At 38.0% G+C, this 13167-nt stretch overlaps 2 protein-coding genes across 2 annotated transcripts; one reads left to right on the forward strand and one right to left on the reverse strand.

Moving 5' to 3' along the window:
• Positions 1-7479: 7479 nt before the first annotated feature.
• PG997_007985 (toxin biosynthesis protein) lies at positions 7480-11183 on the reverse strand (the record flags this gene model as incomplete). The annotated part of the gene is made up of 4 exons (XM_066812300.1): positions 7480-7487; positions 9775-10160; positions 10238-10510; positions 10603-11183. The coding sequence occupies 4 exons, from the start codon at positions 11181-11183 to the stop codon at positions 7480-7482; spliced, it is 1248 nt and encodes a 415-aa protein (XP_066667642.1).
• Positions 11184-12168: 985 nt separating this feature from the next.
• On the forward strand, positions 12169-12844 carry PG997_007986 (uncharacterized protein; the record flags this gene model as incomplete). The annotated part of the gene is made up of 3 exons (XM_066812301.1): positions 12169-12358; positions 12420-12657; positions 12736-12844. 3 exons carry the CDS (start codon positions 12169-12171, stop codon positions 12842-12844), a joined length of 537 nt encoding a protein of 178 aa, XP_066667643.1.
• Positions 12845-13167: the final 323 nt, after the last annotated feature.

Consider the following 13167-nt stretch of genomic DNA (forward strand, 5'->3'; position numbering starts at 1 on the left):
GTAAAAATATAGCTAATCTCTTTACCGCGTCGCGCGGCGGCGACCGCGTCGGTAAGCATTAAGTTAAGCGCTTTATTAATCGTAACCCGAACTTAAAAACTAAAATAAATCGTTGGTATAATTACTAAAAAGCTTTTTATAAAGATTTTAAAGTTATTTTCGGTTAGTTTACGCTAGTCGTGAATATAAAGGCGAAATACGGGATCGTCGATAAAAATATTTAAAATTTCGACGAGACCGGCTTTATAATAAGCATAATTAAATTAATACTCGTCGTAATACGCGCCGAGCGGCGTAAAAAAGCGAAATCGGTCTAGCTTAATAATCGGGAATAAATAACGGCTATTAAATATATTAATTCGTAAAGCTAATATATTCCGTCGTTTTTAATCGTTTAAAGTTAATATTACCTCGCGAATTAATCCCGCGAAACCGATTTACCGGGCGATTAAATAATTAAGCCGATTTTTAATAGTTAAACTAATAACGAAATAGGTTTAAGTTAAATTAAACACTTCGATAAATATATTAAAACGTAAACGAAAAGTTCTCACCGCCTCTTAATTATTAATAACCACGAGAGCTATATTTCGGCCGAATTCGAAATATATTACTAAAATAATAATATTATTACACTCGGTATACCTCCTTATTTATCGCACCTACTTTAACCACTTAATATAGCACTTTATTCGCCTTTAAAACGTGTTTATTTAAAGGAAATCGAGCTGTTTATTAAGGCTTCGATAAATTATATTATAAAGCTCGAGTTTTTTTATCGCTTTTAAAGTCGCGCATTTCGCTATTTTTACGAGAAATAATATTAAATCCGGATTTAACGTTTTTAATTTAATCCCTTATAATCTCGACGAGGTAATTAATAAGTTAAATATATATCTTTAAACGCTTACACTTATCTCGTTACGTTTAAAGACGGCTAGCACTTATAATTTTTAAACGCCGTTTAACTTTTAATAAACGATTAAATACTTTACGTTTATTAAAAACAAGGTTTTTATTTATTAAAAAACTCTTTAATATTAATTTTAAATACCGTAAATTAAATAGCGAAAAATATAAATAAAATAGCTTATAAAATAACCCTTAACGTAGTCTATAAGCGAAATAACCATATAAGCGAATTAACCACTTTCGTTAAATTTCGTACGAAAACTTTTATAACTTAATTCCTTTACTACTTATTATAATTAACACTTAAAAAAAAGGGTAAATAATTTTAACGCTTTAAGCGTTTAAGAATAACTTAAAATTAAGTCTTCGACGCGTAGCTTAAATATACGAAGTTTTTTATATAACCTTTCGTAATCGATAGCTCGGTATTTCTGCGAAACGCGAAATATCCGCTAATTTTCGAAAATTAACGGATTTCGAAAAAAATGTAATCGTATAATATATAATCGACCTAAATTCGCGGTTATTCCCTCCCCGGATAAGTGGTGTAAAAAATATAGCGAATCGACTGCTTTGTTAACGCGACGCGGGACGCGTCGGCGTTAACTGGGCCTTTAATTTCGTACGACGGCAACCGGACCTCTAAACGCGTTTTAATCGAAAAATTAATTATTAAAAAATCCTTTACAAAAATCCCGACGCGTATCGCGCGTGGTTTATTTTTATACGGAATATAATTTATAAATATAAAATTTAAAAAAAGGATATTTATAACTTCGACGAAACCGGGTTTATTATAAATTAAATCTCGTTCGAAATAATCGTAACTATTTTCGATTAACGCGGAAAGCCTAAGGTAGTATAATAAAGGAACCGGGAATAGGTTATAGTAATTTAAAGCGTTAAATTATACGGTTACGCTATTCCTCCGTATATTATCTTTTCCGGGAAAACGTACCTCTTTTCCTGGTATAAGGATAGCCTATTGCCGAAGGACTAAGTGATCGCAGTTATTAAAAATGGCTAGACCACGAATGAAAAAGGCGAGGACTAGATTCGACACTTTAATTAATATACCAGGTCTCGTACGAAGGGTCATTATCGCCTCCTAGTTTTAAACGGCCACGAAAGCCACTACTCGATAAATTTCGAACTTTATTATAAAAATAACTCGATTATTATATTTTACATGCCTTTTTATTCGTTGTATAAGCTTTAACCTCTTAATATCGGCTGTTTCTATGCGTTAAAAAGGGCGTATAGGAAAAAAATTAAAGGTTTTATACGGGCGTATATTACCTATATCTTAAAAGAGGACTTCCTACCAGCGTTTTTAAAAGCGTTCTAGGCGATTTTTACCGTTTTAAATATATAAAAAAGGCTTCCGAGGGATAAAACTCGTCTCGTACAATCCGAAATATATTATTTTATAATTAAATGTAAAGCTACGTACTTTAATACTTCCGGGGACGTTTTCCGGCCTACTTATTTTTTAAGAATGAAAAACTTTAAATAACCTAATTAAGGCTTAATTTTAAACCGAGTACATTAAAAATCGAATCGCGTGATATTAAAATAGTTCTCCGATATTAATTTTTACTAAACTTAACCAGATCGCGAAAGGTATAACGTAAATTATATACCGGCTCGTTTTTTAAAGGGTAAAATAACCGCACTACGAGAAATAAATAAAATATTTAACCGGCGCCGCCGTATAAAAAAAAACAGTTATAAAATAAAAAATTATTTCGTATATAAATTAAAAAAGATTTATAGTCTTAAAAAAATATTAACGGACAGTTATAAGATAAATCGCGCCGGAGTAATGGTCGTACGAGAAGGCTTGAAACGCGCCCGCGACGCTGTAAAATTTACGGGGAGCCCGGGCATAATATACACACCTGTTAAAATGATATAAAAATATTTAAAAATAAAAATTCCGATTAAATTTAATATTTTATAACGTAGTTTACCACTACGCGACGTATATTACTTAGCGACGCATTTAAATTTAATTTTAATATAATTAAACTTTAACGCGTAATACTTTTATAATTATAATACCTAATTAATCCTAAGAAAATCGGATAGTTTTAATAATTTAAACGATACGAAACGAACCGAATTAAATAAACTAAAGAGCAGTAGTAAAAGCTTATAATATACCCGAATCGATTTTACGTTATTAAATTTACGGCCGAACTTTAAAACGCGAAATCCGACCGAAACGACGTAAACTAAATTTAATTAAAAAAAAGGTATTTTGTAAATATATAATTAATTTGGATATCTAAGGGATAGTTCTTAATTTCGCTAGTGTAAAAAATATAGCTAATCTTTTTACCGCGTCGCGCGGCGGCGACCGCGTCGGTAAGCATTAGGTTAAACGCTTTATCGATCGTAACCCGGACTTAAAAACTAAAATAAATCGTTAATACGATTATTAAAAGGTTTTTTACGAAGATTTTAAAATTATTTCCGGCTAATTTACACTAATCGCGAATATAAAGGCGAAATACAGGATCGTCGACGAAAATATTTAAAATTTCGACGAGACCGGCTTTATAATAAGTATAATCAGGTTAACACTCGTCGTAACACGCGCCGAGCGGCGTAAAAAAAGCGAAGTCGGTCTAGCTTAATAATCGGGAATAAATAACGGCGATTAAATATATTAATTTATAAAACTAATACATTCCGCCGTTTTTAATCTTTTAAAATTAATATCACCTCGTGAACTAGTCTCGCGAAACCGATTTACCGGGCGACTAAGTAATTAAGCCGATTTCTAATAATTAAACTAATAACGAAATAAGCTTAAATTAAATTAAATACTTTAATAAACACATTAAAACGTAAACGAAAAGTTCTCACCGCCTCTTAATTATTAATAGCTACGAGAGCTATATTTCGGCCGAATTTAAAGTATATTATTAAAATAATAATATTATTACACTCGGTATGCCTCCCTATTTATTTCACCTGCTTTAACCACTCGATATAGCACTTTATTCGGCTTTAAAACATGCTTATTTAAAAGAAATCGAGCTATTTATTAAAGCTTCGATAAACTACATTATAAAGCTTAAATTCTTTATCGCCTTTAAAGCCGCGCATTTCTCTATTTTTACGGGAAATAACATTAAATTTAAATTCAGCGTTTTTAATTTAATCCCTTATAATCCCAACGAAATAATTAATAAATTAAATATATATCTCCGGACGCCTATATTTAACCTATTCCGTCCGGGGACGGCTAATACCTATAACCTTTAAACGCCGTTTAACCCTTAATAAATAACTAAACATTCTACTTATATTAAAAAGAGGGTGTTTACTTATTAAAAAAGCTCTCCGACGCCGATTTTAAATACGGTAAATTAAATAGCGAAGAATATAATTAAAATAGCTTATAAAATAATTTTTATACGCGATAAAATATATATATTAAAAAAACTAATTTAATATTTTTTAAGCGCCGAAGAATTAAAAAATCGCGAGTTTAATTTAAAAAAGCCTTTATTATTAAAGAATCTCAGTAACTATAAGACGAAAAAGTAAAAAAAAAGCGTTTAGCGCCCGATAAAAGTAAAAATAAAAGTTCGTCGAAACGGAGGGCGACCGGTAAAAGGCGCTGTAATATTTACGGCGAGATAGGTTATAATGCGCGAATATGCGAAAAAGATATAAAATTAAACGAGGAATCGAATAGCGAATAGTTTTAATTAATTTTAAACGTTATAATTAAATTAATTAATATAAAAAGGTCGAAAAATAAAAAAATACGTCGCTAAGTAATATACGTCGCGTAGTAATAAACCACGTTATACGTTATTATAAAATTAATTTATATTTTATTATACGAAATCTTAGAAAATAATTAATTCGCTTATGTAATTATTTCGCTTATAGACTACGTTATACGTAATCCGATGCGTACTTTAAAAGAGGTTAATTTAACCTTTTTAAAACGCCGGAGAGCTAAAAAATCGCGAGTCTAGCTTAAAAAAGCCCTTACTATTAAAAAGTTTTAAAAGATACAGGACGAGAAGATAGTAAAAAAGCGTCCAGCGATTAATAAAAAGTAAAATAAGGGTTCGTCGAAGCGGAGGGCGACCGGTAAAAGGCACTGCGGTATCTACGGCGAGATAGGTTATAATGCGCGAATATACGAAAAAGATATAAAATTAATTAACGAATCGGATAACGAGCGATATTAATTAATTTAAAGCGTTATAATTAAATTATTCTATATAAAAATATCGAGAAATAGTAATAGTGCGCTATTAAATAATATACGCTATTAAGTAATAAATTATATTATTTAAAAAGAGATTTAAATTTAAAACCTCTTAGCTCGTAAATATATCGACCCTTTATAAATTAACGAATAAATTTAAAAGTAAATTAATAATATTTAAATTTATACTTAAATTATTTTATAAGAGATTAATAATTAATTTATTTATAAACGATATATTATAGTTAAATTTATTTTAAGTAATATTAATTAATAAATAACGTAGTTTATTACTTAATAACGTATATTACTTAATAACGTACGTTTATTTTAAAATTTCCTTTTTAAACTTTAATACGTAATAACTTTTTAATTATAATACCTATTTAATATTAAAAAGATCGAATCTTTTTAATAATCTAAGCGACGCGTAACGAACCGAATAAAATTAACTAATAAGCTACTGCGAAGTTTTACGATGTCCTTAAAATAATTTTACGTTATTAAATCTACGGCTTTTAACCTTAACGCGATATTTAATACATATATTATAAATTAAATTAAATTAAAAAAGAGGTATTTTTAAATATATACTCGATTTAAATACCCGGGGGATGCCCTTTAAAATCGTTAATGTAAAAAATATAGCTAATCTCTTCTCAGAGTCGCGCGGCGGCGACCGCGTCGATAAACACTAGGTTAGGCGCTTTATCGACCGTAACCCGGACTTTAAAACTCGAATAAATCGTTAATACGATTATTAAAAAGCTCTTTATAAAAATTTAAATATTATTTCCGGCTAATTTAAACTAATCGCGAATATTAAGGCGAAATATAATATCCTCGATAAAAGTATTTTTAATTTTAACGAAACCGGCTTTATAATAAGTATAATCGAGTTAATACTCGTCGTAACACGCGCCGATTAGCGTGGGAAAGCGAAGTCGGTTTAGCTTAATAATCGGGAATAATTAACGGCTATTAAATGTATTAATTTAAAAAGCTAATATATCCCGCCGTTTTTAATCGTTTAAGGCTAATATTACCTTACGAATTAAGCTCGCGAATACGATTTACCGGGCGATTAAGTAATTAAACCGATTTTTAACGATTAAACTAATAACGAAATAAGCTTAAATTAAATTAAGTATTTCGATAAGTATATTAAATTACGAATAAAGGGTCGTTATCGCCTCTTAATCTTTTTAAAAAGCTTAAATTTAATTTAATTAATATTTAATTAACGTGGTTTATTAATAAGCGGGATATATTATATACCGGGACATTTTTTTTATTTTTCGATATTTTTATATAAGTTTATTTAATTATAACGCGCTTTATTAATTAAATTTACTCGTTATCCGATTCGCTACTCGATTTTATATCCTTTTTATATATTCGCGTATTATGGCCTATCTCGCCGCAGATCCCACAGCGCCTGCCGCCCGTCGCGCGCCTCTTCGATAAACTATTATTTTCGTCTTTATTAATCGCTAGCCGCTTCCCTTTTACTTTCTCGTCCTGCAGCCTTCGAGATTCTTTAATTGTAAAGGCTCCTCCAAGCTAGACTCGCGACTTTTTAGCTTTCCGGCGCTTCGAAAAGGCTAAATTAGCCTTTTATAATATACGTATTTAATCTTTTATAAAAATTATTTTATATATAATTATATATATACTTTTCGTTATTTAATTTACCGTTTTTAAAATTAACGTTAAAAAGCTTTTTTAATAGGTAAACATCCTTTTTTTAATAAAAAAAAGTGCTTAATTATTTATTAAAAGTTAAACGGCGTCTAAGGGTCGTAGGTGCTAACCGTTCCCGGACGCGACGGGCTAGGTATAAATATTTAGAGACGCATATCCAGCTTATTAATTACCTCGTTAAGGTTATAAGGTATTAAATTAAATACGCTAAATTTAAATTTAATGTTAATTTTCGTAAAAATAATAAAATACGCGGCCTTAAACGCGATAAAAAACTCGAGCTTCGTAATATAATTAATCGAGGTTTTAATAAATAGCTCGATTTCTTTCGAATACGCGCGCTTTAAAGGCGAATAAAGTGTTATATTTAATAGTTAAAATAAATAAGAAAAATAAAAAGGTATACTAAGCGTAATAATACCGTTGTTTTTATAATATACTTCGAATTCGGCCGAAATATAGCTCTCGTGGCCGTCGAGGATTAAGAGGCGATATAAACCCTTCGTTCACGACTTGGTATATTTATCGAAGTGCTTAATTTAATTTAAGCTTATTTTATTATTTATTTAATTATTCGAAGTCGGTTTAATTACTTAATTACTCGATAAGTCGTATTTAATAACTTAGTTCGCTAAATAATATTAGCTTTAAACGATTAAGAACGGCGAAATGTATTAACTTTACGAATTAATATATTTAATCGCCGTCGATTATTTTTAATTATTAAACTAAACCGATTTCGCCTTCCTACGCCGATCGGCGCGTATTACGACGAGGGTTAACTCGATTATATTTATTATAAAACCGGTCTTATTAAAATTATATATATTTTTATTAACGATATTATATTTAGCTTTAATATTCGCGACTAGCTTAAACTAGCCGAAAATAACGTTTAAATCCTCGTAAAGGGCCCTCTAGTAATCGTATTAACGATTTATTCTAGTCTTAAAGTCTAGGTTACGGTTAATAAATCGCTTAACCTAGTGCTTGCCGACGCGTTCGCCGCCGCGCGACGCGGTAAGGAGATTGGCCATATTTTCCACACTAGCCATATTAGGAGGCATCCTTTAAATATTTAGATTAATTATATAATTACGAAGCACCTCCTTTTTAATCGGATTTAATTTTCGTCGAAAGTATCTGATCTCGCGTTATAAAGGTCGGCCGTAAAGTCGGTAGTTTAAAAAAGTTCGTGAGACATTAAAAGCTTTCGTAGTAGCTCTTTAATTAATATATTTTACGGGGTTTCGCGTCGCTTAAATCGCTAAATCGATCCGTTTTTCTAATAAAGGATTAAATATTATAATTATAAAATTAAAACGTATTAAAGTTTAAAAAGTATAATCGATCGAAAAAGTGTCCCGGTATATAATATATCCCGCTTACTAGTAAACCACGTTATAATATTTTTAAGGTCTTTAGCTTTTTTCTCCCTTAAAGTAAAGTCGAGTGTAAAGTTTATATATATATCGTAAAGGACTTTAAAATCCTTCCTTCCTTTGTTTTCTACCCTTAGGCGCCGTAGCCCTTCCGGAATGTAGGCCCCTGTTAGGCCGATGCTGCATGCCAGTTGGTCCTGCAGAGTGACTGTTGGATCTGCGTGTGACATGGGGTTAGGCCTGGTATCCAGCGGCCCGGTCCTAGGTCAATAAATAAGGGGATTGCCTAGGAGGTAGTAATGCGTAACAAAGCCGTATCTCAAGATGATCAGACTGGAATTCCCAAAATAGACCATTGCCTGGTCTAGGGGTATGCGGCCGACATCCTGAGGTCTCCTATCTCTGCTCTCCTTTGGATACAACTACTGCCGAGGTTTTCCAGGCACATGACACGGATGTGATTGGGTTCAATCCGCCCATTTCAATTCCCTTTATAGACTCATACGCACGTGTCCAGGGAGAAACAAGTTCAATAATCTATCCCTCCTCGGAAGAAACCCTTCATCTCCCTCATCAGCCAAGATGTATGACATATGCTACCGGTGATATGTCTCAAAGTTCATGTCGCATTGCTGAGTATCAGAGGTGATGCCTGCCTAGGGGTAACTTGCTTGTCACGAGTCGTTTGTATAGTCCTCCTGGAACGCAATCGAGAGCTCTCTGCCAAACGTACCATAGCCAATACTATCTAACCTGCCGTGAAGTACTACACATGACTATACTATACATCCCTTCCCTTAGTAATACATCCACGTTTCTTCCGATCATAAAAGTAGTATCGCAAGTAACCTAATAATAAACTTAGTTTCTTTCAGCTATCGATTTTCTTTTCTCGCCACCACCCTGCATTGCTTATATAGAAGTATAGACCTTAGGGAGGTAAATACTGTTTTTTTTTCTTTTTCTTTTCTGCTGAACCACCTTGGTGCACCTACACTGGCTACGTCATCGTTCCTTTAAGCTCATCTCCAACGAGATACTCTTCCAACTTCAATAGGCTCTCCGGGTCGACAAAAGCTTAAGCCCGTCCAAAGGCACGTGGAAAGTCTATCTCAGATTGGATGGCTGCTGTCACGGCTGTCGCATGAACTAGGGAAAGGAAGACCCTGCAGCCGCACGAAAACGTTATTATCCACTTACTCGGGTCGCCTAGTGAAAGCCTTGGGGTACAGTGCTTAGATTAGGTTAGTACCTACGTAGGTGCCTATATTGTTACCACACCCGCTATGGGACCGATGACTACCTATATCCTATCGTTACTACTTTAAGTATTTGGAACCGACTACTCGAAGTTCCGTGAAATTAAATGTGTTTATTCTACTTCTCTGCAACTAAACGATACTCCGTTGGACCCCCTCACTTCATGTGGCTATACTCCAACCACTTCATATATCTCGGATGGCCCAGTATGTCCTAGACGTGATAGCCGACGCTACTGAAACCACCTTGCCAGGACGTGGGTTGTCACCGCCATACCATCTTTCACAGGATCTATATGCCTCATGAAGGTGTAAGACCAGCTCGGAGTGATCCAGCAGAGCCACGAAATCACCCACACGTACCCCAACACCTTCTGTAAGACGCGAGGGAAGTGTATCCCTGTTCGGAACCATAGGTCCTGGACACCACTCTCCATGATGATGCCGATAGCTTGCATGGAGAAGAAATAGAACTGGCCAGCTTCCGCAAACGATAGGCCGATGGCCAGATCTGCTGGGGCGTGGATCACGGCGGAAATCCCGAAGGCGAGCACGAGACGGATGCTCCTGGAAGCAAAAGTGCCTCGCGGTAAGGGCAACGCCGAGTCGGCAAAGGCATCCGCAGGCCCCAAGACACACTTGCGGAGGCCTTGGTGGATGTTCCTATAAAAGACTATTATCAGCACAACAATCCCGATGTAGGTGACTTAGTTCATAGTTCATCGAGCACAGTTGGTTACCTCCATAGCCCGCGTAGGGTGTAAGCGTTCGATAGCGATCCGTAGAACGGCGGGCAGTCTTCGGGGCCGGCAAGGCCCAGTACCACGGAAACGACGCAGACGAGGTAGTACCACGTGGTGACCATCAACGCCACGTTGATGAGGAAGACGGCGGTGGACGTGACCCGAAAGACGACGTCGGCGGCCGAGATATCGTCGAGTCGGGAAAAGACCGGTTGCCTCTCGATCGCAATCAGGTTTGGATCTGGGGGCGGTGCCACCGTGAACATCGACCTGCCACGTATTAGTTGGAACTCGGAAGGATAACCCAAAAGAGATCACGTGTATGGTTCGAAAGTGTTTGTTGTGCCCAGATCACCACTCACAGAATCAGAGAGGAACTTGTTATTTTCAACAGGGCCCGGAAGAGAAATGCCCCCTTGCTGGGGACGCTCCCGTCCGGAGAGAAATTGGGGAGAATCGGGATCTGCCATTTGGTGCCAATGCGTCGCCACTTGCAGAGAAGGGCGGAGGTGATGATAGCCAGCTGCCAGGCAGAGCCAGAGCCAGAGCCAGACTTTGACCGGGATTCTTTCGTCGATTCGGAGTCTCCGTCGGACTTGGAAGCAGCCCCGGGCGGCTTGTGGTGCTTGTTCTTCTCCCCCGCCAGCTCCTGTATGTCCGCAAGGCAGACCTTGGACACGAGCAGCATCTCGAGGGCGTGCCAGTAGGTGGTCCAGGCCGTGGTGACCAGCAGCAAGACCCAGCCCTTGTTGCGGCACCAGAAGTGCAGGGAGGACTGGAAGACACAGACGAGGCCGGCCAGGACGAAGGCGCCGCTGTACCGCTCGGCCACGGAGTTGCGGGGCGCGGCCAGCACGAGCATGGTGAAGACGGCGACGAACAGGAAGGCGCTGACGATGGCCTGCATCAGGGCTATCGTGTTCGCGGTGTCTTGGAAACCCATCTTGTGAGTCTTGTGTTGCCGACTGAGGTTGGGGGACTGGGGTTGAGGTAGGGGCGAGGGAGGAAAAGAGACGAGATTGAGAGAATGGAAATCAGGATACCGCTACAGCGTTGGCCGCTAGTGCGACGGCAAGTTACCTGGCCAATCACCTTCGGCGCCGTGTTAAATCAATTGCAACGAACATTCACACGATACTGCGATAATAAATAAACATGGACGCAGTGTGCCCAGCATACTCGAGATATCATCGTCGATTATACCATTCACCAGGCGTGGTCGGTATATGTTGGGGTAAGTACTTGGTAACACTCCGGAAATTGACTGTAGCAAAATGGCCCGTCGGCTTGGGTACGTCTGCAGCACGTCTCTGCACCATCCGCCTCTGTCTACAACTTTATTCACAGACGCACGAATGTAAGAATCGCTCTTCAGATACCATAACCAACCAAAACATGATAGCCCGTGGACTATGAATTGAGTTGCATCAATCGCTTTGCACCGCTTTTAGCCAGACGAACCGAGCCGCAATCCAGTGCCTAGGCCTCATCACCAAATCTTTCAAGGGGGGACGTGTAGTTGCAGTTGGTGGGGCACTGTCGGGATGTCTTGGCACATTGATTACCACCAGGGATTACCGGCCTTGACGTCAGGATGAAAGACTTCAGTCCAGTGCCTCTGTGCCTGCCTCTACGACTAGATCGGCCAATGCAGGAACAAAACTCAATCGCGGTGATTCTAGACTGCCTAATCAAACATCATCAACTCTCTTGAGAACCTGCAAAATTTCGGAAAGCAGACATCCCAAAGATACTCGATGTTCCGGAGCCCTATCATCAACAGCCCGACGCACCTACTACGTCATTGTTCCCGCGAGCTGCCACACTTGCGCCTGCCACTACAGACCCGGTCCCTCACATCGACGACAGCACGTGCTATACGCACGAAAAGTCCCTTTGAGCATCAAAAACGCCTGATTTCCCACAAGATGGGCGACAACCCGGCTACCAGGCAAGAAGACTTTCTTCAGAAGCCACCCTATCGCGCCGCCGATCCTGCCGCCTTCAACAAAAAGCTCCAGGGAAGCTGTCACTGCGGGCGCGTCAAGTACTGGCTCAACAAGGACCAGCCCCTGAACGCAAAGTTCTGCCATTGCCGCGGCTGCCAAGTCATGCATGGTAAGTCATACATACCTGTCTCGATGTGCATGCTAGACTAACGAATGCATTTGCTTAACAGGCGCGCCTTTCCAGTGGGCCGCCATCTTCCACAAGGAGGACATGATGTTTGAGAAGGGCGCCGAGGACCTGGTCTTCTACCAGTCCGAGTCACGCCACTTGGAACACGAGCTGCCGTGCAAGGCGAGCTGTTCCCACTGCCGCACGCCCATCATGGACGAAGGCCGGAACATGGTTTTGCTGTTCCCGACGCTTATCAAGTTTGCCGGTCAGAAGGAACGGGATCTGTTTTCCGTCAAGTAAGCTGCCCCTTTCATTTCACTTTTCCCCCTTTATTCCCGTGTCATGTCTAGCTAATAATAAAAAACCACTATCAGGTGTCATATTTTCTACTCCCAGCGGGTGGTGGATATACCAGACGGGACGCCGAAGTGGACAGGGTTGGACGGCGAGGGGAAGAGCAAGTTACTGGATGATCTGCCATGAGTGTGTGTATAGGTGGTATTATGGGACGAGTGTATGTGACTCAAGTCTGTATTTAGGGTCTTCGAGTTGTTAAGTTCATAAGATAAGATACCCATCTACAAATTTATCCATCAACCCTAGGGGCGTCATTGATATTTACGTTGTGAGAGCGAAAATAAACAAGAGTGGCCTCTGAGAACACGCCAATATTCTCTTGGTTTCTCACCAATGTAACGGTGTCCCAATAACCGGCTACAGCATGTCTGTTTTAATGACGTTCAGTTGCTCTGCTGGACACCCTACGTAAGCATTAGCTGACGGCTTCATCACTTGTTAAGTCCATG

The sequence above is a fragment of the Apiospora hydei genome (assembly GCF_038363865.1).
Source record: "Apiospora hydei strain CBS 114990 chromosome Unknown utg000006l_segment0_segment0, whole genome shotgun sequence".
NCBI classification, from domain to species: Eukaryota; Fungi; Ascomycota; class Sordariomycetes; order Amphisphaeriales; family Apiosporaceae; genus Apiospora; species Apiospora hydei.